At 48.7% G+C, this 27,333-nt stretch overlaps 1 protein-coding gene across 1 annotated transcript in view; it reads right to left on the bottom strand.

The window, feature by feature from the left end:
- LOC140364296 (histone-lysine N-methyltransferase 2C-like) overlaps nt 1-27,333 on the bottom strand; it is a 102,499-nt gene that overhangs the window by 14,397 nt on the left and 60,769 nt on the right. Inside the window, exons 46-68 of the mRNA XM_072450390.1 lie at nt 26,509-26,823; nt 25,881-26,152; nt 25,308-25,365; nt 24,564-24,872; nt 20,913-21,091; nt 20,542-20,605; nt 19,453-19,685; nt 16,883-17,377; nt 16,699-16,806; nt 15,916-16,611; nt 15,625-15,831; nt 15,240-15,413; nt 12,784-12,945; nt 11,212-11,347; nt 11,025-11,139; nt 6,785-6,957; nt 6,560-6,672; nt 5,430-5,564; nt 5,310-5,358; nt 2,217-2,311; nt 1,889-1,981; nt 1,071-1,247; nt 828-946 (exon numbers count right to left, since the gene is read on the bottom strand). Coding sequence (XP_072306491.1) covers nt 828-946; nt 1,071-1,247; nt 1,889-1,981; nt 2,217-2,311; nt 5,310-5,358; nt 5,430-5,564; nt 6,560-6,672; nt 6,785-6,957; nt 11,025-11,139; nt 11,212-11,347; nt 12,784-12,945; nt 15,240-15,413; nt 15,625-15,831; nt 15,916-16,611; nt 16,699-16,806; nt 16,883-17,377; nt 19,453-19,685; nt 20,542-20,605; nt 20,913-21,091; nt 24,564-24,872; nt 25,308-25,365; nt 25,881-26,152; nt 26,509-26,823 — 4,477 coding nt within the window. The remainder of the gene's footprint in view (nt 1-827; nt 947-1,070; nt 1,248-1,888; nt 1,982-2,216; nt 2,312-5,309; nt 5,359-5,429; nt 5,565-6,559; nt 6,673-6,784; nt 6,958-11,024; nt 11,140-11,211; nt 11,348-12,783; nt 12,946-15,239; nt 15,414-15,624; nt 15,832-15,915; nt 16,612-16,698; nt 16,807-16,882; nt 17,378-19,452; nt 19,686-20,541; nt 20,606-20,912; nt 21,092-24,563; nt 24,873-25,307; nt 25,366-25,880; nt 26,153-26,508; nt 26,824-27,333) is intronic.

Genomic DNA, 27,333 nt, shown 5'->3' with positions numbered 1-27,333 from the left:
CACACACACACACCAGCTTTAGCCACGCCCCTCACACACACACCAGCTTTAGCCACACCCCTCACACACACACAGACACTAGCTTTAGCCACGCCCCTCACACACAGACACCAGCTTTAGCCATGCCCCTCACACACACACAGACACCAGCTTTAGCCACACCCCTCACACACACACACCAGCTTTAGCCACACCCCTCACACACAAACAGACACCAGCTTTAGCCACACCCCTCACACACACAGACACCAGCTTTAGCCACGCCCCTCACACACACACACACACACCAGCTTTAGCCACGCCCCTCACACACACACAAACCAGCTTTAGCCACGCCCCTCACACACACACACTAGCTTTAACCACGCCCCTCACACACACACCAGCTTTAGCCAAGCCACTCACACACACACTAGCTTTAGCCACGCCCCTCAAACACACACACGCACCAGCTTTAGCCACACCCCTCACACACACACTAGCTTTAGCCACGCCCCTCACACACACTCGCTTTATTATTTTCTGGTTTGCTTCTTTAACTTGCATTTTTGTCCATTTTAGCCACATTTTTGTTGCTACTAGCCATGTTCTTGTTGATTTTAGTGGCATTTTTATTGCCTTTATGTCGCTTTCACACACACAAACTTGGAATCACGAAACGTCTTGCCATTAATCCAGAGTCGTGATTGAAAAATCGACCCGGTGATCGTTTGTCTGTGTCGCCGTGACGACGGACGCCCGTGCGACAGCTTCTGGACAGGTCAGCTCTGGACAGGTCAGCTCTGGACAGGTCAGCTCTGGACAGGTCAGCTCTGGACGCGTCTCACCTGCTCAGAGTGATGCTGAGGCTCCATCGTCTCCAGCGCATGTTCTTGGATCGCTTCCCGTGTCGCAGCTCTTCTCCTCCAGGAACAGCTCTGGGCCTGGGCTTCAGCTTCACCTTCACCTGCAACAATGACACTCGATCAACAACAATGTCACTCGATCACATTTGTCCTTTAGACCCGCTCTTGTTCCTTCGCTTTGGCGTTTCTTGCTTTAGAACTTTCCCTCGCCAGGACCGCGCTCACCTTGAGGCTGTCGGTGCGGCGCGTCTCCATGGTGATGGCGGAGGCGGGGGGGAAGGCGAGCGGGGGCGAGGGGGTGGAGCCGGAGGAGGGGGGCGGTCTCAGGGACAGGGTGTGGACGGCGATGGACGACATGTTGTTGGCGTAATGATGCTGCGTCTTACAGAGCGGAGACGCCAACTGTGACGAGAAGAGGTTAACCACAATGTTAGGACTAAACCAGGACTAAACCAGGACTAAACCAGGTCTAAACCAGGACTAAACCAGGACTAAACCAGGTCTAAACCAGGTCTAAACCAGGACTAAACCAGGTCTAAACCAGGACTAAACCAGGACTAAACCAGGACTAAACCAGGACTAACCAGGACTAACCAGGACTAACCAGGACTAAACAAGGTCTAAACCAGGACTAAACCAGGACTAAACCAGGTCTAAACCGGACTAAACCAGGACTAAACCAGGACTAACCCAGGACTAAACCAGGACTAAACCAGGTCTAAACCAGGTCTAAACCAGGTCTAAACCAGGTCTAACCAGGACTAAACCAGGACTAAACCAGGACTAAACCAGGACTAACCTGGACTAACCAGGACTAACCAGGACTAAACCAGGACTAAACCAGGTCTAACCAGGACTAAACCAGGACTAAACCAGGACTAAACCAGGTCTAAACCAGGACTAAACCAGGACTAACCAGGACTAAACAAGGTCTAAACCAGGTCTAAACCAGGTCTAAACCAGGTCTAAACCAGGACAAAAACAAAGTAAAGTTTCCTCAGTCTCTGGGGCCTAAACTTAGGTGGATAATATGATTGTCTGACCTTGTCTGCGTCGGTCTGAGGATGTGCAGCGTACTGAGCTGAGCAGGAGCTGGAGCAGAAGACGAGCGCTGCACCGGCTCTGGACTGTCCCTCCTGAAAACACACAAAAGATCTGACTCGTGACTCCTCCTCCTCCTTCTCCACACTTCACATCTGACTACTCCTCCTCCACCCTTCAGCTCTGACTCGTGACTCCTTCTCCACACTTCACACCTGACTCCTCCTCCTCCTCCACACCTGACTCCTCCACCACCCTTCAGCTCTGACTCCTCCTCCTCCACCACCCTTCAGCTCTGACTCCTACCCCTCCACCCTTCTTCGTCCTCACCTGTTTGACCACGCGCACGCCGTTTCCCAGAGGCACTTTGCAGAAGCTGCAGCTCTGAGGCCGTGGAGCAGGTTGTGGGTTCATCTCCATCCTCGCTGCAGAGAAACAAACGTTAAGACTCAGCAGGAGCTGAACTAAACATCCAGACACTGTTTCGACTCTCAGACTAGATCCACAGATTGAGAATGACTCTTTGATGAGATATTTATCCAACAGACTAAACTCCGCCCACCAGATCCCGTCCCATGGCTTCAGAATACTGCTGTACACGACTGGTTCAAAACAAATGGACCTCTGCTTGAGGCATTACACACTTGTCTAAATGACATCATCATTATTAACTGATGAATACAAATATATTAAATGTCTTGGTAAATATTTCATCTTAAACAGGCACAGAGAGCTTCCTGGAGGCGGGGCTGAAAGGGAGCAGGGGCGGTCCCAGTTTGTCTGCTCCTCCGAGGGGAAGGAGAGAGACTGTTTTCTGGCTAAAGATGACAGTAGTCAATTCAAAAAACACTTAAAGGCGCAATGGTGATTTGAGAACGCAGGTGGAAGTGCTCATGCCCCTCCCCTGTATGGACCGATACAACACACACGTGCGTTTGTTTATTAGCGCAACGGATCACATCGCATCTCTCGTCTCCCGTAGATTTCTGTCCACTTCTGCGTCAGCTCGAACTGTCTTTATCCATCTTCATTTTGCCCCGTACACTGAGGGAACTATATTATGATAGATCCATGCGCTTAGGCACGCGGAAACGTGGGGACGAACCTGACGCGGCTGCAAGTGAGTGGTAGGTGCGTTTTATGATTGATACGTGGCAGGACAAATGATTTATCCACGCCACGAGGAAATATGAGAAAAAATTTGCTCAAAAAAATCGTCCATACCACCTTTAAAGTACAAATATGAGGCAATAGCACTGAAAGAAAGCTAAAAGCTCTGACACGTTCATTTTGCATGATATGGGACCTTTAAAACATTCGACTCACTTTTAATGATATATATTTATGTTTAAAGACATATTTATGTTTAAAGACATATTTATGTTTAACCCTTCGGGGTCGACGCCCGCGCCGGCGCGTGTGAAAACATGGTCGGCTTTAGGACCGTGTAGCATGAAAACCAAGCAACGTAGACAGCTGCCGTCATACGGAAGTGGAGACCCGTAGCAACATCTGAGTTTTTGTTTTTTTCGAATCCACCAGATAAAACCAAAGTTATGAACGTTTCAATTCCATTAAAAATTTGCGGAAAAATATGCGCTCTTTTCTGCGCGCGTTACATTTCTTATAATAACTTTGTCGTCTTTTGTGATAAAACGAAACGGAAAAAAACTTTAGCCTTGTGCTAACCCGGATGTTCAGGATGCACACGAGGGACGTAAACATTAGTCACATGACAATTAGTCAAAGAGGAAGTAGTTTTGGAGAGTTTTAGTATTTCAAGTATTTCATTGTCAGTAATATAGTTGTGAAGCAAAATGAGGGGCACACTTCATGTTGATCAAGTTTAGACCTGGTTTAGACCTGGTTTAGACCTGGTTTAGTCCTGGTTTAGACCTGGTTTAGACCTGGTTTAGACCTGGTTTAGACCTGGTTTAGACCTGGTTTAGTCCTGGTTTAGACCTGGTTTAGTCCTGGTTTAGTCCTGGTTTAGTCCTGGTTTAGTCCTGGTTTAGACCTGGTTTAGTCCTGGTTTAGTCCTGGTTTAGACCTGGTTTAGACCTGGTTTAGACCTGGTTTAGTCCTGGTTTAGTCCTGGTTTAGTCCTGGTTTAGACCTGGTTTAGACCTGGTTTAGTCCTGGTTTAGACCTGGTTTAGACCTGGTTTAGTCCTGGTTTAGTCCTGGTTTAGTCCTGGTTTAGTCCTGGTTTAGACCTGGTTTAGACCTGGTTTAGTCGTGGTTTAGACCTGGTTTAGTCCTGGTTTAGACCTGGTTTAGTCCTGGTTTAGACCTGGTTTAGTCCTGGTTTAGTCCTGGTTTAGACCTGGTTTAGACCTGGTTTAGACCTGGTTTAGACCTGGTTTAGACCTGGTTTAGTCCTGGTTTAGACCTGGTTTAGACCTGGTTTAGACCTGGTTTAGTCCTGGTTTAGTCCTGGTTTAGTCCTGGTTTAGTCCTGGTTTAGACCTGGTTTAGACCTGGTTTAGACCTGGTTTAGTCCTGGTTTAGTCCTGGTTTAGTCCTGGTTTAGTCCTGGTTTAGTCCTGGTTTAGTCGTGGTTTAGACCTGGTTTAGTCCTGGTTTAGTCCTGGTTTAGACCTGGTTTAGACCTGGTTTAGACCTGGTTTAGTCCTGGTTTAGTCCTGGTTTAGTCCTGGTTTAGTCCTGGTTTAGACCTGGTTTAGACCTGGTTTAGTCCTGGTTTAGTCCTGGTTTAGACCTGGTTTAGACCTGGTTTAGACCTGGTTTAGTCCTGGTTTAGTCCTGGTTTAGTCCTGGTTTAGACCTGGTTTAGACCTGGTTTAGACCTGGTTTAGTCCTGGATTAGACCTGGTTTAGACCTGGTTTAGTCCTGGATTAGACCTGGTAAAGGCCTGTGATGTGGCTCTGTGTCATTTTGGACTGAAACTGTTTTGAGAAGTAGCACAAATAGAAAAACGCCTGAGGATTTACCTACTTTTTATTGTAAATAGTTGTTTATTGCTTGTATATATCACAAGGATACTTTTATATGTTCATATTTGCACCTTGTGGTTCAGTTTGAACCTTTTTAAATGCTTGGTTGAGCATGTTTGAGGGTTTTACAATGAAAAAAACATAATTTTTCTAGACGGACTTTGTGTTTTCAGTGTGTGTTTAGGTCCAGTATGTTGAAATAGTATGTCAAAGTGAAAAACTAACTAACTGATCATATAGGTAAAAAGATACCCAACATTGGTCTGGTAAACATTTCTTAATGTAGTGTATCAGGGCAAAATTGAAGGTACCCAAAAACGGCCAAAAACGCTCCGGACCCCGAAGGGTTAAAGACATATTTATGTTTAAAGTCATATTTATGTTTAAAGTCATATTTATGTTTAAAGTCATATTTATGTTTAAAGACATATTTATGTTTAAAGATGCACTTGTGAAAATAACTGACCCATGTTGGCAGGAGCCGGAGGTCGATGAGGTCTGACGCCCGGAGGCCCCTAAAACAAACACACAAGTGTCATTCCGCTGTGCCAGAGGCCCTCCCGCTGTGCCAGAGGCCCTCCCTCACCTGCATCATGGGCACTCGCACCCCGGCGAGCAGGGCCAGGTTACTGCGCTCTGGGACGACTCTGTGCAGCTGATAATCCAGAGGAACAGGAAGACGGAGCAACTGAGCCACGGCCGCCATCACTCCAGGGACGTTCTGAGAGGGGGAGGAGACAGGGGGAGAGAGGGAGGAGAGGGAGGGAGGAGAGAGAGGGAGGAGAGGGAGGGAGGAGAGAGAGGGAGGAGAGGGAGGGAGGAGAGAGAGAGAGGAGAAGGAGGGAGGAGAGAGAGGGAGGAGAGGGAGGGAGGAGAGGGAGGGAGGAGAGAGAGGGAGGAGAGGGAGGGAGGAGAGAGAGGGAGGAGAGAGAGGGAGGAGAGGGAGGGAGGAGAGAGAGAGAGGAGAAGGAGGGAGGAGAGAGAGGGAGGAGAGGGAGGGAGGAGAGAGAGAGAGGAGAAGGAGGGAGGAGAGAGAGGGAGGAGAGGGAGGGAGGAGAGGGAGGGAGGAGAGGGAGGGAGGAGAGGGAGGGAGGAGAGGGAGGGAGGAGAGAGAGGGAGGAGAGAGAGGGAGGAGAGGGAGGGAGGAGAGGGAGGGAGGAGAGGGAGGGAGGAGAGAGAGGGAGGAGAGGGAGGGAGGAGAGAGAGGGAGGAGAGGGAGGGAGGAGAGAGAGGGAGGAGAGGGAGGGAGGAGAGGGAGGGAGGAGAGAGAGGGAGGAGAGAGAGGGAGGAGAGAGAGGGAGGAGAGGGAGGGAGGAGAGAGAGAGAGGAGAAGGAGGGAGGAGAGAGAGGGAGGGAGGAGAGAGAGAGAGGAGAAGGAGGGAGGAGAGAGAGGGAGGAGAGGGAGGGAGGAGAGGGAGGGAGGAGAGGGAGGGAGGAGAGGGAGGGAGGAGAGGGAGGGAGGAGAGAGAGGGAGGAGAGGGAGGGAGGAGAGGGAGGGAGGAGAGGGAGGGAGGAGAGGGAGGGAGGAGAGGGAGGGAGGAGAGAGAGGGAGGAGAGGGAGGGAGGAGAGAGAGGGAGGAGAGGGAGGGAGGAGAGGGAGGGAGGAGAGGGAGGGAGGAGAGGGAGGGAGGAGATAAAGAGAAAATTATGATTTTACTAAAATAGTCAAATTTTAGGTCTAAATCTGGACCAGACCCGGACCAGACCCGGACTTACCTGAGCTGCCAGAGGGTTCAGAGTGACGGAGATGGTCACGAGGTCTGTGTTGGAGCAGGAGGGCGGAGCCTGGAGGTTTGGCTCTGACTTCACTTCCTGTTTCAAAGCTGACCCTTTAAAACAGACAAATATTTGAGTTTAAAAAAAGTCCTTGTTTTATTTTGCACCATTTGACACATTTTGTTTTGCGTATTCACTGGAAGAACAAACATGTAGCCGTCTGACCTTTGCCCCAGGCGCAGGGCATGATGGGAATGGTGGGGGAGGGGCAGGGCGAGGGCGGCTCCAGTTTGATGAAGGACAGGTCTGGATATCGACTGATCTCTGCGTCTGCCACACTCTCAGGAGACGAGGACGGGACGTACTCCTCTGGACTCAGGCTCTCCAGGAACTGCACCCTGAAACACCATCAACACCATCAACACAAACACCATCATCACAAACACCATCAACACCAACAACACAAACACCATCAACACCATCAACACAAACACCATCAACACCAACACCATCAACACAAACACCATCATCACAAACACCATCAACACCAACAACACAAACACCATCATCACAAACACCATCATCACAAACACCATCAACACCATCATCACAAACACCATCAACACAAACACCATCAACACCATCATCACAAACACCATCATCACAAACACCATCATCACAAACACCATCAACACCATCATCACAAACACCATCAACACAAACACCATCAACACCATCATCACAAACACCATCAACACCAACACCATCAACACAAACACCATCAACACAAACACCATCAACACAAACACCATCAACACCATCATCACAAACACCATCATCACAAACACCATCATCACAAACACCATCAACACCAACAACACCATCAACACAAACACCATCAACACCAACACCATCAACACAAACACCATCATCACAAACACCATCAACACCAACAACACAAACACCATCAACACCATCAACACAAACACCATCAACACCAACAACACAAACACCATCAACACAAACACCATCAACACCATCATCACAAACACCATCAACACCATCAACACAAACACCATCAACACCAACACCATCAACACAAACACCATCATCACAAACACCATCAACACCAACAACACAAACACCATCAACACCATCAACACAAACACCATCAACACCAACACCATCAACACAAACACCATCATCACAAACACCATCAACACCAACAACACAAACACCATCAACACCATCAACACAAACACCATCAACACCAACACCATCAACACAAACACCATCATCACAAACACCATCAACACAAACACCATCAACACCATCAACACAAACACCATCAACACCAACAACACAAACACCATCAACACAAACACCATCAACACCATCATCACAAACACCATCATCACAAACACCATCATCACAAACACCATCAACACCAACAACACAAACACCATCAACACCATCAACACAAACACCATCAACACCAACAACACAAACACCATCAACACAAACACCATCAACACCATCATCACAAACACCATCATCACAAACACCATCAACACCATCAACACAAACACCATCAACACCATCATCACAAACACCATCATCACAAACACCATCATCACAAACACCATCAACACCAACAACACAAACACCATCAACACCATCAACACAAACACCATCAACACCAACACCATCAACACAAACACCATCAACACCATCATCACAAACACCATCATCACAAACACCATCATCACAAACACCATCAACACCATCATCACAAACACCATCAACACCATCATCACAAACACCATCATCACAAACACCATCATCACAAACACCATCAACACCATCATCACAAACACCATCAACACAAACACCATCAACACCATCATCACAAACACCATCAACACCAACACCATCAACACAAACACCATCAACACAAACACCATCAACACAAACACCATCAACACCATCATCACAAACACCATCATCACAAACACCATCAACACCATCAACACAAACACCATCAACACCATCATCACAAACACCATCATCACAAACACCATCAACACCATCATCACAAACACCATCAACACAAACACCATCAACACCATCATCACAAACACCATCATCACAAACACCATCAACACCATCATCACAAACACCATCAACACAAATACCATCAACACCATCATCACAAACACCATCAACACCAACACCAACAACACAAACACCATCAACACAAACACCATCAACACCATCAACACAAACACCATCAACACAAACACCATCAACACCATCATCACAAACACCATCAACACCATCAACACAAACACCATCAACACCATCATCACAAACACCAACAACAAACACCATCAACACAAACACCATCAACACAAACACCATCAACACAAACACCATCAACACCATCATCACAAACACCATCAACACCATCATCACAAACACCATCATCACAAACACCATCAACACCATCAACACAAACACCATCATCACAAACACCATCAACACCATCATCACAAACACCATCAACACCATCATCACAAACACCATCAACACCATCAACACAAACACCATCATCACAAACACCATCAACACCATCATCACAAACACCATCAACACCATCATCACAAACACCATCAACACAAACACCATCAACACCAACACCATCAACACAAACACCATCATCACAAACACCATCAACACCATCATCACAAACACCATCAACACCAACAACACAAACACCAACACAAACACCATCAACACCATCAACACAAACACCATCAACACAAACACCATCAACACAAACACCAATCAACACCAACAACACAAACACCATCAACACCATCAACACAAACACCATCAACACAAACACCATCAACACCATCATCACAAACACCATCAACACCAACACCATCAACACAAACACCATCAACACAAACACCATCAACACAAACACCATCAACACCATCATCACAAACACCATCATCACAAACACCATCAACACCAACAACACAAACACCATCAACACAAACACCATCAACACCATCATCACAAACACCATCAACACAAACACCATCAACACCATCATCACAAACACCATCATCACAAACACCATCAACACCATCATCACAAACACCATCAACACAAACACCATCAACACCATCATCACAAACACCATCAACACCAACACCAACAACACAAACACCATCAACACAAACACCATCAACACAAACACCATCAACACCATCAACACAAACACCATCAACACCATCAACACAAACACCATCAACACCATCATCACAAACACCATCAACACCATCATCACAAACACCATCAACACCATCAACACAAACACCATCAACACCATCATCACAAACACCATCAACACCATCATCACAAACACCATCAACACCATCATCACAAACACCATCAACACCATCAACACAAACACCATCATCACAAACACCATCAACACCATCATCACAAACACCATCAACACCATCATCACAAACACCATCAACACAAACACCATCAACACCAACACCATCAACACAAACACCATCAACACAAACACCATCAACACCATCATCACAAACACCATCAACACCAACAACACAAACACCATCAACACAAACACCATCATCACAAACACCATCAACACCATCATCACAAACACCATCATCACAAACACCATCAACACCAACAACACAAACACCATCAACACAAACACCATCAACACCATCAACACAAACACCATCAACACAAACACCAATCAACACCAACAACACAAACACCATCAACACCATCAACACAAACACCATCAACACAAACACCATCAACACAAACACCATCAACACCATCAACACAAACACCATCAACACCAACAACACAAACACCAACACCATCATCACAAACACCAACACCATCAACACAAACACCAACACCATCAACACAAACACCATCAACACAAACACCATCAACACCATCATCACAAACACCATCAACACAAACACCATCGACATAAACACCATCAACACCAGGATTGAATCAGGGCCTGAACCAGGTCTAAACCGTGTCTAAAACCAGGACTACACCGGGACTACAACAGGACTAAACCGTGTCTAAAACCAGGACTACACCGGGACTACAACAGGACTAAACCGTGTCTAAAACCAGGACTACAACGGGACCACAACAGGACTAAACCGTGTCTAAAACCAGGACTACAACGGGACCACAACAGGACTAAACCAGGACTAAACCGTGTCTAAAACCGGGACTACACCGGGACTACAACAGGACTAAACCGTGTCTAAAACCAGGACTACAACGGGACCACAACAGGACTAAACCAGGACTAAACCAGGACTAAACCGTGTCTAAAACCGGGACTACACCGGGACTACACCGGGACTACAACAGGACTTACCGGATCTCTTCCAGGTTGTTGTGTGGTGGCGTGGGCAGGGAGGCGGGGACATCCACAGTTTTGGAGGTGTGGTTTAGACTCAGAAGCTCCTCCCCTTTCTGTTTCAATGCTTTGGCTGTAAGAACATGAGAGATTCAGTTGTGAGCTCGTCCTGATCCTAAAGGTGTAAATGTGAAGGACATCGCACCCTCCTGTTCGTTGAGCTCTTTCCTCGCCAGCTCCTCTGTCGTGGCAAAACCATTCACCAGTTTCTGTCGCGCCACAGGAGGCGGAGTCGGAGGCAGCGAGGCCGGCGGCGTCGGCGGGTTACTCAGGTTGTTCTGCTGCAAAACACAAACACATTTAAATCACACACCACACCACAACCAACAAAACTAACAACACGTGTTCACAAGACCAGGTCCAGGTCTAAACCAGGTCAAGACCAGTCTGTGACTCTGTTACCATGGAGATGAGTAATAATCTGTGACTCTGTTACCATGGAGAGGAGTAATAATCTGTGTCTCTGTTACCATGGAGATGAGTAATAATCTGTGTCTCTGTTACCATGGAGATGAGTAATAATCTGTGACTCTTACCATGGAGATGAGTAATAATCTGTGACTCTGTTACCATGGAGAGGAGTAATAATCTGTGTCTCTGTTACCATGGAGATGAGTAATAATCTGTGACTCTGTTACCATGGAGATGAGTAATAATCTGTGACTCTGTTACCATGGAGAGGAGTAATAATCTGTGACTCTGTTACCATGGAGAGGAGTAATAATCTGTGTCTCTGTTACCATGGAGAGGAGTAATAATCTGTGACTCTGTTACCATGGAGATGAGTAATAATCTGTGACTCTGTTACCATGGAGATGAGTAATAATCTGTGACTCTGTTACCATGGAGAGGAGTAATAATCTGTGACTCTGTTACCATGGAGAGGAGTAATAATCTGTGTCTCTGTTACCATGGAGAGGAGTAATAATCTGTGTCTCTGTTACCATGGAGAGGAGTAATAATCTGTGACTCTGTTACCATGGAGAGGAGTAATAATCTGTGACTCTGTTACCATGGAGAGGAGTAATAATCTGTGACTCTGTTACCGTGGAGAGGAGTAATAATCTGTGACTCTGTTACCGTGGAGATGAGAGTAATAATCTGTGTCTCTGTTACCATGGAGAGGAGTAATAATCTGTGACTCTGTTACCGTGGAGAGGAGTAATAATCTGTGACTCTGTTACCGTGGAGATGAGAGTAATAATCTGTGTCTCTGTTACCATGGAGAGGAGTAATAATCTGTGACTCTGTTACCATGGAGAGGAGTAATAATCTGTGACTCTGTTACCATGGAGAGGAGTAATAATCTGTGTCTCTGTTACCATGGAGAGGAGTAATAATCTGTGACTCTGTTACCATGGAGAGGAGTAATAATCTGTGTCTGTTACCATGGAGAGGAGTAATAATCTGTGACTCTTACCATGGAGATGAGAGTAATAATCTGTGTCTGTTACCATGGAGATGAGAGTAATAATCTGTGTCTCTGTTACCATGGAGATGAGAGTAATAATCTGTGACTCTGTTACCATGGAGATGAGTAATAATCTGTGACTCTGTTACCATGGAGATGAGAGTAATAATCTGTGACTGTTACCATGGAGATGAGTAATAAGGTGTGTCTGTTACCATGGAGATGAGAGTAATAAGGTGTGTCTCTGTTACCATGGAGATGAGAGTAATAAGGTGTGTCTCTGTTACCATGGAGATGAGCCGTTACCTTGTAGATGAGCTGTGAGTAATAATCTGTGACTCCGTCCAAACAGGCGTTTCCAAAGGAGCCTGAGAGTCTGGAGTCTGAGCCCAGAGAAGAGCTGCCGTACGGAGGGAAGAGCGAGAGGTCCACTCTGAGCACCGGCTCCATCAGAGGAAGAACCGACAACTGCAAGAGAAGAGTAACAGAGTGAGATGAAAGAGTGTAACAGAGTGAGATGAAAGAGTGTAACAGAGTGAGATGAAAGAGTGTAACAGAGTGAGATGAAAGAGTGTAACAGAGTGAGATGAAAGAGTAACAGAGTGAGATGAAAGAGTGTAACAGAGTGAGATGAAAGAGTGTAACAGAGTGAGATGAAAGAGTGTAACAGAGTGAGATGAAAGAGTGTAACAGAGTGAGATGAAAGAGTGTAACAGAGTGAGATGAAAGAGTGTAACAGAGTGAGATGAAAGAGTGTAACAGAGTGAGATGAAAGAGTGTAACAGAGTGAGATGAAAGAGTGTAACAGAGTGAGATGAAAGAGTAACAGAGTGAGATGAAAGAGTGTAACAGAGTGAGATGAAAGAGTGTAACAGAGTGAGATGAAAGAGTGTAACAGAGTGAGATGAAAGAGTGTAACAGAGTGAGATGAAAGAGTGTAACAGAGTGAGATGAAAGAGTGTAACAGAGTGAGATGAAAGAGTGTAACAGAGTGAGATGAAAGAGTGAGATGGAGTGTAACAGAGTGAGAGGAAAGAGTGTAACAGAGTGAGATGAAAGAGTGTAACAGAGTGATATGAAAGAGTGTAACAGAGTGAGATGAAAGAATGTAACAGAGTGAGATGAAAGAGTGTAACAGAGTGAGATGAAAGAGTGTAACAGAGTGAGATGAAATAGTGTAACAGAGTGAGATGAAAGAGTAACAGAGTGAGATGGAGTGTAACAGAGTGAGATGGAGTGTAACAGAGTGAGATGAAAGAGTGTAACAGAGTGAGATGGAGTGTAACAGAGTGAGATGAAAGAGTGTAACAGAGTGAGATGAAAGAGTGTAACAGAGTGAGATGGAGTGTAACAGAGTGAGATGAAAGAATATAACGGAGTGAGATGAAAGAGTGTAACAGAGTGAGATGGTGTAACAGAGTGAGATGGTGTAACAGAGTGAGATGAGTGTAACAGAGTGAGATGAAAGAGTGTAACAGATGAAAGAGTGTAACAGATGAAAGAGTGTAACAGAGTGAGATGGAGTGTAACAGAGTGAGATGGAGTGTAACAGAGTGAGATGGAGTGTAACAGAGTGAGATGGAGTGTAACAGAGTGAGATGAAAGAGTGTAACAGAGTGAGATGGTGTAACAGAGTGAGATGAAAGAGTGTAACAGAGTGAGATGAAAGAGTGTAACAGAGTGAGATGAAAGAGTGTAACAGAGTGAGATGAAAGAGTGTAACAGAGTGAGATGAAAGAGTGTAACAGAGTGAGATGAAAGAGTGTAACAGATGAAAGAGTGTAACAGAGTGAGATGGAGTGTAACAGAGTGAGATGAAAGAGTGTAACAGAGTGAGATGAAAGAGTGTAACAGAGTGAGATGAGAGTGTAACAGAGTGAGATGGTGTAACAGAGTGAGATGGTGTAACAGAGTGAGATGAGAGTGTAACAGAGTGAGATGAGAGTGTAACAGAGTGAGATGAGAGTGTAACAGAGTGAGATGAAAGAGTGTAACAGATGAAAGAGTGTAACAGAGTGAGATGGAGTGTAACAGAGTGAGATGAAAGAGTGTAACAGAGTGAGATGAGAGTGTAACAGAGTGAGATGAGAGTGTAACAGAGTGAGATGAGAGTGTAACAGAGTGAGATGAGAGTGTAACAGAGTGAGATGAGAGTGTAACGGAGTGAGATGAGAGTGTAACGGAGTGAGATGGAGTGTAACAGAGTGAGATGGTGTAACAGAGTGAGATGAGAGTGTAACAGAGTGAGATGAGAGTGTAACGGAGTGAGATGAGAGTGTAACGGAGTGAGATGAGAGTGTAACGGAGTGAGATGGAGTGTAACAGAGTGAGATGGTGTAACAGAGTGAGATGAGAGTGTAACAGAGTGAGATGAAGGAGTGTAACAGAATGAGATGAAAGAGTGTAACAGATGAAAGATTGAAACAGAGTGAGATGAAAGAGTGTAACAGATAAAAGAGTGTAACAGAGTGAGCTGAAAGAGTGTAACAGTGAGATAAAAGAGTAACGGATGAAAGAGTGTAACAGAGTGAGATGAGAGTGTAACAGAGTGAGATGAAAGAGTGTAACAGAGTGAGATGAAAGAGTGTAACAGAGTGAGATGAAAGAGTGTAACAGAGTGAGATGAAAGAGTGTAACAGAGTGAGATGAAAGAGTGTAACAGAGTGAGATGAAAGAGTGTAACAGAGTGAGATGAAAGAGTGTAACAGAGTGAGATGAAAGAGTGTTACAGGCCTGTCCTCAGGCGGGGCAGGTGCTCTTACCTGCCGCAGGTGGGTGATGATGGTGTCGGAGCCGGTGGAGTTGGAGTGGAGCAGCTCATCGTCGTCTCGTTTCCTGCGTTTGTATTTGCTCTGAGGCTTTTCTTTCTCAGGGCGGTTCAGTCTCTTAAAACGAGCTTTTTTATCCAGGTCAACACCAGGACTGTCCAGACGCCCCTGCAACAAGACCAGGCCGTTACTATGGTTCTGCTGCTGTTCTGGACCAAACCAGCCCTCAATGACAGAGATGGAGGCGTTTACATCTGACATTACTGGATAAAGAAGCTAGAAAACCCCCCAAAACATAGAGTTTAGCTTTGGAAATGGAAAAGAGCACCTAATCTTACAGGTCAGGTCTGTGATTTTGTCCTCCAGTTGTGTTTCTCACCGAGTTGTTGAGGAATTCTTCTTCCTCGGACCTCACGCTGTCGACGGACATCTGCCTGAGCGTGGTGTCGTGAGGCGTGGACAGAGGCGTGGCCGAGGGAGACTTCTCCTTCAGTAAGTGTCGCAGTAGTTCTTTCCCACTGTCCCCCGTCTCAGCGTCCTCCATCTTGACTCCACCAGAACAAGCTCTGCCCTCCACGCGCTCCTCCTGAAACAGCATCATGACGTTTGAACAGATCTGTGGCAGCAGGAAAAACACACTCACTGAACAAACAAAAGTGTCCATGCCGACCTTGACCTCCAGCCGACCTCCAGCAGACAGGGGCCCTCTGAGAGAGTCTCTGCCCAGGACGGAGCCTCTGTCCTCGGCCGCAGCAGCGACCGACAGCTGCCTCTCCAGCTCAGAGGATGGAGCCAGAGAAAAGAGCTCTGATTGGTCTGCACCAGGCCTGGTGGGCGTGGAGCAGGCCGTGTCAGAGTGTGCAGGAGTGGGCGGGGCCGTGATGTCATCAGAGTGCGTGGAGAGCGGCGTCCTGTCTCCGCCCTCTCCCTTCTTGCGGTTCTTCTTGTCGTCGAGCAGAACGTCGGCGTGGAGCTGGAGCGAGTGACGCGGCGTTGACGGTGACGATGATGACGAGTCGTGACCAAAGCGCTGAGCTCCAGATGCACCCATCCCGGCAGGAGCACCCATCCCGGCAGGAGCAGGGGTGCCGGAGTGCCGCGCCCGGCTCTGCAGCTCCATCTGCTGGTGAGGGTGGAGCTGAGCGCCGCTAAAGCCCAGGTTGAGCGGGTTCTGCTGGTGCGGGGCCGGAGGGCGAGACAGGGGCGACTGCAGGAAGTCCTGGGGCAGTTCTGAGCTGAAGAAGGGCATCTGAGACAAACTGTCTGTAGGAGGGTTAGAGGGGAGAAGGGGGGGGCGCGGGCCAGCTCCCAGCATGCTCTGCTGCTCCAGCTCGATCCTCTGCTGCAGTGAACGGTGCCTCTCCACCTGAAGATAAAACCAGCAAACACCATCATGAGCTGAGCAGGACAGACCGGGTTAAAAACTTGTGTGAGGGCGTGGCGGGGTCATGACCTCATGCATGAGCTGCACTCTCTGGCGCTCCTGCTGCTCCCTCAGGCGCTCTCGGCGCTCTCGCTCCTGGAAGCCTTCACTGAACGGGTTGTTGTCGTCAAACTTCACCTGCCACAGAAGCTCTATCAGCACAAACTCATCTGGACACTTGAGGGCCCCTTAAGGGTCATTTATATATTCTCACGTGATGAGTGGGGGCATCTGCGGCGCCGTTGGCCCCCTGGTTAAACCCCGGTCTCTGTGCTGGAGGCTGGGGGCCCATCTGAGGCTGGGGGCCCATCTGAGGCTGGGGGCCCATCACAGGCTGGGGTCCCATCACAGGCTGGGGGCCCATCACTGGCTGGGGGCCCATCACTGGCTGGGGGCCCATCACAGGTTGGGGGCCCATCACAGGCTGGGGGCCCATCTGAGGAGGGATGTGAGGTGGCATTCTTTGGGCCATGACCCCAGGACCAATCGCTTGCACTGGGGCCCATCCTGCGGCTCCGGGGCCCAAACCTGGGACACGTGGAGGGTGCTGCATGGGCCCCATCTGCTGCTGCATCAGCCCCGGCCCGACAGGAGGTCCAGGAGGAGCCAGGGGCCCGGGGCCGGGAGCGGGGGTCTGCAGTGTGCGCGGCTGGTGCTTGGACCTGTAATCCTCGATCAGCTCACAGTGGTCTTTCTGCTGCTTCCGAATCTGGACAAAGAAAATGACACGAGACGTTTCAGTGTGTCCACTCCAAACACGAGACGTTTCAGTGTGTCCACTCCAAACACGGGACGTTTCAGTGTGTCCACTCCAAACATGGAACGTTTCAATGTATCCACTCCACACGTGAGACGTTTCAGTGTGTCCACATATGAGACGTTTCAGTGTGTCCACATATGAGACGTTTCAGTGTGTCCACATATGAGACGTTTCAGTGTGTCCACATATGAGACGTTTCAGTGTGTCCACATACGAGACGTTTCAGTGTGTCCACATATGAGACGTTTCAGTGTGTCCACATACGAGACGTTTCAGTGTGTCCACTCTACACACGAGACGTTTCAGTTTGTCCACGGCACACATGGAACGTTTCATTTTGTCCACTCCAATGACATGAAACGTTTCAGTGTGTCCACTCCAATGACATGAAACGTTTCAGTGTGTCCACTCCAATGACATGAAACGTTTCAGTGTGTCCACTCCAATGACATGAAACGTTTCAGTGTGTCCACTCCAATGACATGAAACGTTTGTGTCCACTCCAATGACATGAAACGTTTGTGTGTCCACTCCAAACGACATGAAACGTTTCAGTGTGTCTACTCCAAACATGAAAAGTTTCAGTGTGTCCACTCCAAACATGAAACGTTTCAGTGTGTCCACTGACCCCCAGGGACCCCGAAAATTACCATTAAACCAACACAGAACCCCAATGACCATTAAACCCACACGGAACCCCAATATGACCATTAAACCCACACGGAACCCCAATATGACCATTAAACCCACACAGAACCCCAATATGACCATTAAACCCACACGGAACCCCAATATGACCATTAAACCCACACAGAACCCCAATGACCATTAAACCCACACGGAACCCCAATATGACCATTAAACCCACACGGAACCCCAATATGACCATTAAACCCACACGGAACCCCAATATGACCATTAAACCCACACAGAACCCCAATATGACCATTAAACCCACACGGAACCCCAATATGACCATTAAACCCACACAGAACCCCAATGACCATTAAACCCACACGGAACCCCAATATGACCATTAAACCCACACGGAACCCCAATATGACCATTAAACCCACACGGAACCCCAATGACCATTAAACCCACACGGAACCCCAATATGACCATTAAACCCACACGGAACCCCAATGACCATTAAACCCACACGGAACCCCAATATGACCATTAAACCCACACGGAACCCCAATATGACCATTAAACCCACACGGAACCCCAATATGACCATTAAACCCACACGGAACCCCAATATGACCATTAAACCCACACAGAACCCCAATATGACCATTAAACCCACACGGAACCCCAATATGACCATTAAACCCACACAGAACCCCAATGACCATTAAACCCACACGGAACCCCAATATGACCATTAAACCCACACGGAACCCCAATATGACCATTAAACCCACACGGAACCCCAATGACCATTAAACCCACACGGAACCCCAATATGACCATTAAACCCACACGGAACCCCAATGACCATTAAACCCACACGGAACCCCAATATGACCATTAAACCCACACGGAACCCCAATATGACCATTAAACCCACACAGAACCCCAATGACCATTAAACCCACACGGAACCCCAATGACCATTAAACCCACACGGAACCCCAATATGACCATTAAACCCACACGGAACCCCAATATGACCATTAAACCCACACAGAACCCCAATAGGACCATTAAACCCACACGGAACCCCAATATGACCATTAAACCCACACAGAACCCCAATATGACCATTAAACCCACACGGAACCCCAATATGACCATTAAACCCACACGGAACGGAACCCCAATATGACCATTAAACCCACACGGAACCCCAATTGACCATTAAACCCACACGGAACCCCAATATGACCATTAAACCCACACGGAACCCCAATATGACCATTAAACCCACACAGAACCCCAATATGACCATTAAACCCACACAGAACCCCAATATGACCATTAAACCCACACAGAACCCCAATATGACCATTAATCACCTGATCCAGCTGCTTCTGCACCGCCCCCTGCTGTTCGGTCACGTGACGCAGTTGGGCGGCGTCCTCCTCGGCAAAGGGCCGTCCCGCCTTCTTGGCCGTCCTCTGTTTGGCGGACAGAGCCTTCTTGGTTTTACGGTGCGCTGCGATCTGATCCTCCAGGAGGCGCTGTTGCATCTGGAGCAGCCGCTGCGTCTCTCCCAGCCACTCCTCGTACTGACGCCGCTGACCCTCGTCTGCGGGCGGCAAACGCAACGCTTTAGAGGCTTTACAAGGACGGTCAGGAGGCCGAGGGGTCAGGAGGCCGAGGGGTCAGGAAAAATAGTCCTTCTGGTAGTAGTAGGACTATGGTAGTAAAAGGAAGTAGAAGGACTATAGTAGTAGTAAGACTATGGTAGTAAAAGGACTATGGTAGTAAAAGGACTATGGTAGTAAAAGGAAGTAGAAGGACTATGGTAGTAAAAGGACTATGGTAGTAAAAGGACTATGGTAGTAAAAGGACTATGGTAGTAAAAGGACTATGGTAGTAAAAGGACTATGGTAGTAAAAGGAAGTAGAAGGACTATGGTAGTAAAAGGACTATGGTAGTAGTAGGACTATGGTAGTAAAAGGACTATGGTAGTAGTAGGACTATGGTAGTAAAAGGACTATGGTAGTAGTAGGACTATGGTAGTAAAAGGACTATGGTAGTAAAAGGACTATGGTAGTAGTAGGACTATGGTAGTAAAAGGAAGTAGTAGGACTATGGTAGTAAAAGGACTATGGTAGTAGTAGGACTATGGTAGTAAAAGGAAGTAGTAGGACTATGGTAGTAAAAGGACTATGGACTATTAGTAGTAGGACTATGGTAGTAAAAGGACTATGGTAGTAAAAGGAAGTAGTAGGACTATGGTAGTAAAAGGACTATGGTAGTAAAAGGACTATGGTAGTAAAATGACTATGGTAGTAGGACTATGGTAGTAGTAGGACTATGGTAGTAAAAGGAAGTGGTAGGACTATGGTAGTAGAAGGACTATGGTAGTAAAAGAAGTAGTAAGACTATGGTAGTAAAAGCAGTGCTCGGTGAAGCTCCTGTAGAAATGAAATACTCACTGACAAAACCTGGGCCAAAGTTTGGAGGAGTGGGTCGCACCATCAGAGGATTCAGCGTCCCGTCCTGAGAACACAAAATCAGGCTCTAAACATGATCTGGGCAGCACAACCTTCTCAACCCGCATCACTCATTCCATGACCGGCTTGTGGGTGCACGGCTACAATGGTGTAGAGGCTACTACAGGTCACTCTTTGTCCTCAAACTCATCTTCTCTGCCCTGTGAAGGACGATTTTTCATTGGTCAAACAGAGTCATGTGATCACGACCATAACAAAGAGAGATGAGGTGCTAGGCTAGCTGAGATGCGAACTCACTGGACAGAGAAGAAGGATCTAGAACAGGCTTCTTTTCTTCTGGACATAGCGTTTACCTGTGCGGCCGGCAGAGGGGTCGGTGGCGCCCCCTCCTGAGCGGTGCTGGGAACTGCAGGCTGCTGCTGGAGCCGCACCATGGAGTTCAGCCCCAGAGGCCCCTGAGCCATGAACTTATTGATCCCCTTCAGGGCCACCATTTTGGCCTTCATGATCGGGTCCGAGATCGAGTCGAAGTCTGAGGAACCAAAACGCAGAGGACAGGACTAGGTTTAGTCCCGAGTTAGACTTGGTTTAGTCCCGAGTTAGACCTGGTATAGTCCTGGTTTAGTCCCGGTTTAGACCTAGTTCAGTCCTAAGTTGGACCTGGTTCAGTCCTGCGTTAGACCTGGTTTAGTCCTGCGTTAGACCTGGTTTAGTCCTAAGTTAGACCTGGTTCAGTCCTGCGTTAGACCTGGTTTAGTCCTGCGTTAGACCTGGTTCAGTCCTGCGTTAGACCTGGTTTAGTCCTGAGTTTTGAACCATGTTATCATGTTGTTTCCCCATCAAACAAACCTGTGGCTGTGTTTTCTTTTATTAGCATTTTTAGAGGCTCTTAAGAGCTTGGACTCACTGCATGAGGTCATCAGGTGGTTTCAGAAGTGCTCCTCAGTGATTTTCAGTCATTTCACATGAGCAGTTCATCTGAATCATGTCGATGTACACCTACTGCAGCATGACTCCTGCACCATACCGGCACGATACCGACGCCATACCGGCACGATACAGACGCCATACCGGCACGATACAGACGCCATACCGGCACGATACCGACGCCATACCGGCACGATACAGACGCCATACCGGCACGATACAGACGCCATACCGGCACGATACAGACGCCATACCGGCACGATACAGACGCCATACCGGCACGATACAGACGTCATACCGGCACGATACAGACGCCATACCGGCACGATACAGACGCCATACCGGCACGATACAGACGCCATACCGGCACGATACAGACGCCATACCGGCACGATACAGACGCCATACCGGCACGATACAGACGCCATACCGGCACGATACAGACGCCATACCGGCACGATACCGGCGCCATACCGACGCCATACCGGCACCATACCGACGCCATACCGGCACCGGCACGATACCGACGCCATACCGGCACGATACAGACGCCATACCGGCACGATACAGACGCCACACCGGCACGATACAGACGCCACACCGGCACGATACCGACGCCACACCGGCACGATAGCGGCACGATACAGACGCCATACCGGCACAATAGCGGCACGATACCAGCACGATACCGGCACGATACCAGCACGATACAGACGCCATACCGGCACGATACAGACGCCATACCGGCACAATAGCGGCACGATACAGACGTCACATCGGCACGATAGCGGCACCATACAGACGCCATACCGGCACGATACTGACGCCATACCGGCACCATACAGACGCCATACCGGCACCATACAGACGCCACACCGGCACCATACCGGCACGATACCGGCACCATACAGACGCCATACCGGCACCATACAGACGCCATACCGGCACCATACAGACGCCATACCGGCACCATACAGACGCCATACCGGCACCATACAGACGCCATACCGGCACCATACAGACGCCATACCGGCACCATACAGACGCCATACCGGCGCCATACAGACGCCACACCGGCATGATACCGGCACCATACAGACGCCACACCGGCACCATACAGACGCCACACCGGCACCATACTGACGCCACACCGGCACGATACTGACGCCATACCGGCACCATACAGGCACCATACAGACGCCACACCGGCACCATACCGGCACGATACCGGCACCATACAGACGCCATACCGGCACCATACAGACGCCATACCGGCACCATACCGGCACCATACAGACGCCATACCGGCACCATACAGACGCCATACCGGCACCATACAGACGCCATACCGGCACCATACAGACGCCACACCGGCACCATACTGACGCCATACCGGCACGATACTGACGCCATACCGGCACCATACAGACGCCATACCGGCACCATACAGACGCCATACCGGCACCATACAGACGCCATACCGGCACAATAGCGGCACGATACAGACGCCATACCGGCACGATAGCGGCACGATACAGACGTCACATCGGCACGATAGCGGCACCATACAGACGCCATACCGGCACGATACTGACGCCATACCGGCACCATACAGACGCCACACCGGCACCATACCGGCACGATACCGGCACCATACAGACGCCATACCGGCACCATACAGACGCCATACCGGCACCATACAGACGCCATACCGGCACCATACAGACGCCATACCGGCACCATACAGACGCCATACCGGCACCATACAGACGCCACACCGGCACCATACAGACGCCACACCGGCACCATACTGACGCCATACCGGCACCATACAGACGCCATACCGGCACCATACAGACGCCATACCGGCACGATACAGACGCCATACCGGCACGATACAGACGCCATACCGGCACAATAGCGGCACGATACAGACGTCACATCGGCACGATAGCGGCACCATACAGACGCCATACCGGCACCATACAGACGCCATACCGGCACCATACAGACGCCATACCGGCACCATACAGACGCCATACCGGCACCATACAGACGCCATACCGGCACCATACAGACGCCATACCGGCACCATACAGACGCCACACCGGCATGATACCGGCACCATACAGACGCCACACCGGCACCATACAGACGCCACACCGGCACCATACTGACGCCATACCGGCACGATACTGACGCCATACCGGCACCATACAGACGCCATACCGGCACCATACAGACGCCATACCGGCACCATACAGACGCCATACCGGCACCATACAGACGCCACACCGGCACCATACAGACGCCACACCGGCACCATACAGACGCCACACCGGCACCATACTGACGCCATACCAGCACCATACAGACGCCATACCGGCACCATACAGACGCCATACCGGCACCATACAGACGCCATACCGGCACCATACAGACGCCATACCGGCACGATACCGGCACGATACCGGCACGATACAGACGCACGATTAGAATGTCTACAGCACGTCATAGATCAGACACGGCTCTGTGGTCTGAGTCCATTTTTGAAGGATGATGCAGAGGTTCCAGTTCAACCAGCTAAAAACAGACAAAAGGTAAAGACGGTTTGAAGACGTTTTAAATGTATTAAGACAGAAGCTTTCATTTCCTGTTTTTTGACACAGACTGGCCAAAACTTTGTTTGCAGGTAGATTCCAGTTTCGTGTCTCTCGAGGACATTCAGCTTTTATAAAGTAACTTAAAGCCGTGGAATGGTGAAACCTCCACTTCACAACGCGACTGTGGAGCCGGAGGGAGAAAGCACACTGGCTTTATAAAGGAGGATCAGAGGAGCAGCCTCAGAGTCTTCTGCCAAACGCAAACTCAACACAACCTCCATTTCACCGCCGTGTTTTTAAATATTAAGTTAAAAAGTGCCATTCTGCCTCTGCCCCAGGAGAACTGTTCTTTGTGACTGTGAAAGGCAAATATCTTGACAAAACGGCGTTATGAATTGACAGAAAGAGTTTTTGTGGCGCAGAATGGTAGTCCCGGGGAGTATCTGGCTCGGGCTCGGTCCTGGTCGGTCTTACCCATGTTGGGAAAGGGCTGCTCGGTGCCGGACCTCTGCCTGATCAGCGCCTGCATCTGCTTCTGTTGCTGCTGCTCCTGCCTCTCCTGGTCCAGCAGGTCCTGGAGGAGGAGCGGCTGTTCCTCCAGGAGCAGAGGCCGCGCTTTGGTCGGGTCCTGGAGGTCCGCCTGGCCCTCGGATGGGGCCAAGGTCGTGACCGGGGTCTGGTTTTGAGACTGGATTTGAGGGTTCAGAACCACGCGAGGATGGAGACTCTGAGGGGCAAGAGACGAAGGCCCCAACGCTCTCTGCTGGAAAACACGCTGAGGAGCTGAGAGGCAGAAAAAATATAAGTGGAATTTAAGGGAAGAACCCGACTAACTGAAGTATTAAAGTTATTGGTTGTGAAAACGTCTGCGTGGATCGAGACGCAGAGGAAAGACACTGAAGGCGGAGAGAAGCAAGAAGGACCAGCATCGCACGGACAGTTGTGCATGTGTCTGAGACGTGCACTAAAGCTCATGCACGTGAAGACTTGGGAAGTGCACGAGGGTTTGTGAGAGGAAGAAACAAGTTTGAAAACGTGAGAAATTGGGTGAATTCAGTTTCTAGGAAGGTCATTACAAACGTACACACGGTGACACTAAAGTCCAAACTGTGAAGATCTACGTTTTGTCAAGTCCAGAAGTAAAGTCTGCTTTGGATCCACGCTGGACCCAGGTCTGGGCCAAACGCCGTGACTGAAGGTCATGTCATAGCAAGTTACCTGTGGCCAAGGACGTGGGCAGGGCTTGACTCTGAACAGGTGAACCCTCCGCCTTCCCCTGGAAAGATGGAAGAACTTAGGCCAAACCAATAAAGAAGACACTTAAGAGCCTCGAGTTGCCCGGACTAAATGTGAAAAAGTAAAAATACACTAACGATTTTAAAAAGAAAATACTGCAATAAGCCAAAGCAATCGCCCTTAACCAGAAGAATCAAAAAAACTATCAAAACAACTCCACTTCTGAACTCGATATGGATTTGTGTTATTTAGCATGAAGAACTACATTTATGTGGTATACAGCAACAAACTCAGCAACTAGGCTAGAGGCTCCAGACCGGACCCTAGGGGGCTCCAGACCGGACCGAGCCCCCTAGGGCCGCCCCCCCCTAGGGTCCGTGGCCCAGAGCCCCCTAGGGCCCGGCCTTAGCTCCAGAGGCTAATTGCCCATGTATGAATAGAAACACTTGATTCTTTTCCATCGACAGCACGGCTCATACTGGGATTTGGTGTTAACATGCCATCTACAGGCAGCGGTGGGAATGAACCATGAAGAAAACCCTTTATGGACACTACCTTGAGGCCGGCTGCAGTCACGGCGGGAGCTCTCACAGCGGAGACTTGATTCACTTCTGGATTCACTTCCTGTTTGATCTGATTGGAGGCCGTCGATTTGCTCGAGTGCTCCACCGACTTCCTGTCTCGGTCCTGGTCCGTTGGGTCCAGGTCCAGGTCGGCGTTATCAAAGTTTAGCTCTGGGTCGGCGTAGGCTATCAGGTCAAATTTACCAGACAACAGGAAGTCATCCAAGTGTAGGTCGTTAGCAGCAAGGTCTAAGTCTTCTTTGCCTGCAGAGAAACGGATTAGACCGAGATCAGACCGAGATCGGAGCGAGATCGGAGCGAGATCGGAGCGAGATCAGACCGAGATCGGGAGTGTTGGACACACAAAGTAGACAAAAGACAGCTAATCACCATCACAATACAAAGTTAATTCAAGTTAACTTGTCTAATCTGAATCACGTAAATCAGATTTACTGCAGCAGAAGAGCAATTCTGGAGGTAAATGAAAGCCACCGCAGAAATATACAACGGTCAGTTCACCGCCCGTCTAGAAGAGGCTTGTATGTATATATGTATACGTATGTATATGAGTAAATCTAAACTTCTAAACGTGCTGCAGTGGCAGGTCTGGTGGTTAATACCGTCTTCTGGGTCCAAGTTGAGGTTCAGGTCGACCAGGTCTTTGACTTCTACGTCCTCCAGGTCTTTGACGGCTGAATCCTCTCCCTCCAGATGCTCCTCCATCGCCTCGCCGCCCGCCAGCTCCACGTTAGCCACCATCGCTAGTGCCTGCTGCTGCCGAGAGGGCGGGACTTCCTGCTCGGGGACAGGAAAGGGCAGGCGGAGGCGGTGCTCGGGGGCGCGGTGACGGAGCTCGATGTAGGGCTGTCCCATGATGCTGTGGGAGGCGTGAGGCTGGACCGGGACGGAGCGGGGCAAGAACGACTGCTGCGACACTGCGCACGACACAGAAAATACACATGTAATGTACGTGTGATATGTGCAAAATGTGAGAACACGTGTACTAGGACTTCTTTCCAGGAGGAGGGGCTGAAACAGTTTGTCTGCTGATCCGAGGGGAAGGATTGAGACTGTTCTCTAGCTAAAGACTGCAGGAGTCAATCACAAAACCACTTTGGGCACATATACGAGGCACCAATAGCACTGGAAGAAGGTCAAAAGCTCTGAAAAGTCCATTTTGCATGATATGGGACTTTATAGATGTTTTATTTTATTGCCTCGATGATTCTTTTAATTTCTATATTTAAAGGTTGAATGACGATTTTTTTGGCCCAAATCTCAGTCTTATTTCCTCGTGGCGTGGACGGCCGATTAGTCCTGCCACGTATCAATCATAAAACGCACCTACCGCTCACCTGCAGCCGCGTGTGGCTCGTCCCACGTTTCCGCGTGTCTAAGCGCATTGATCTATCATAATATAGTTCCCTCAGTGTACGGGACAAAAT

The sequence above is a fragment of the Eucyclogobius newberryi genome, unplaced genomic scaffold (assembly GCF_026437365.1).
Source record: "Eucyclogobius newberryi isolate DKJ021-1_F unplaced genomic scaffold, fEucNew1.0.hap1 SCAF_18, whole genome shotgun sequence".
NCBI classification, from domain to species: domain Eukaryota; kingdom Metazoa; phylum Chordata; class Actinopteri; order Gobiiformes; family Gobiidae; genus Eucyclogobius; species Eucyclogobius newberryi.
This window is presented reverse-complemented; position numbering and strand designations above follow the sequence as displayed.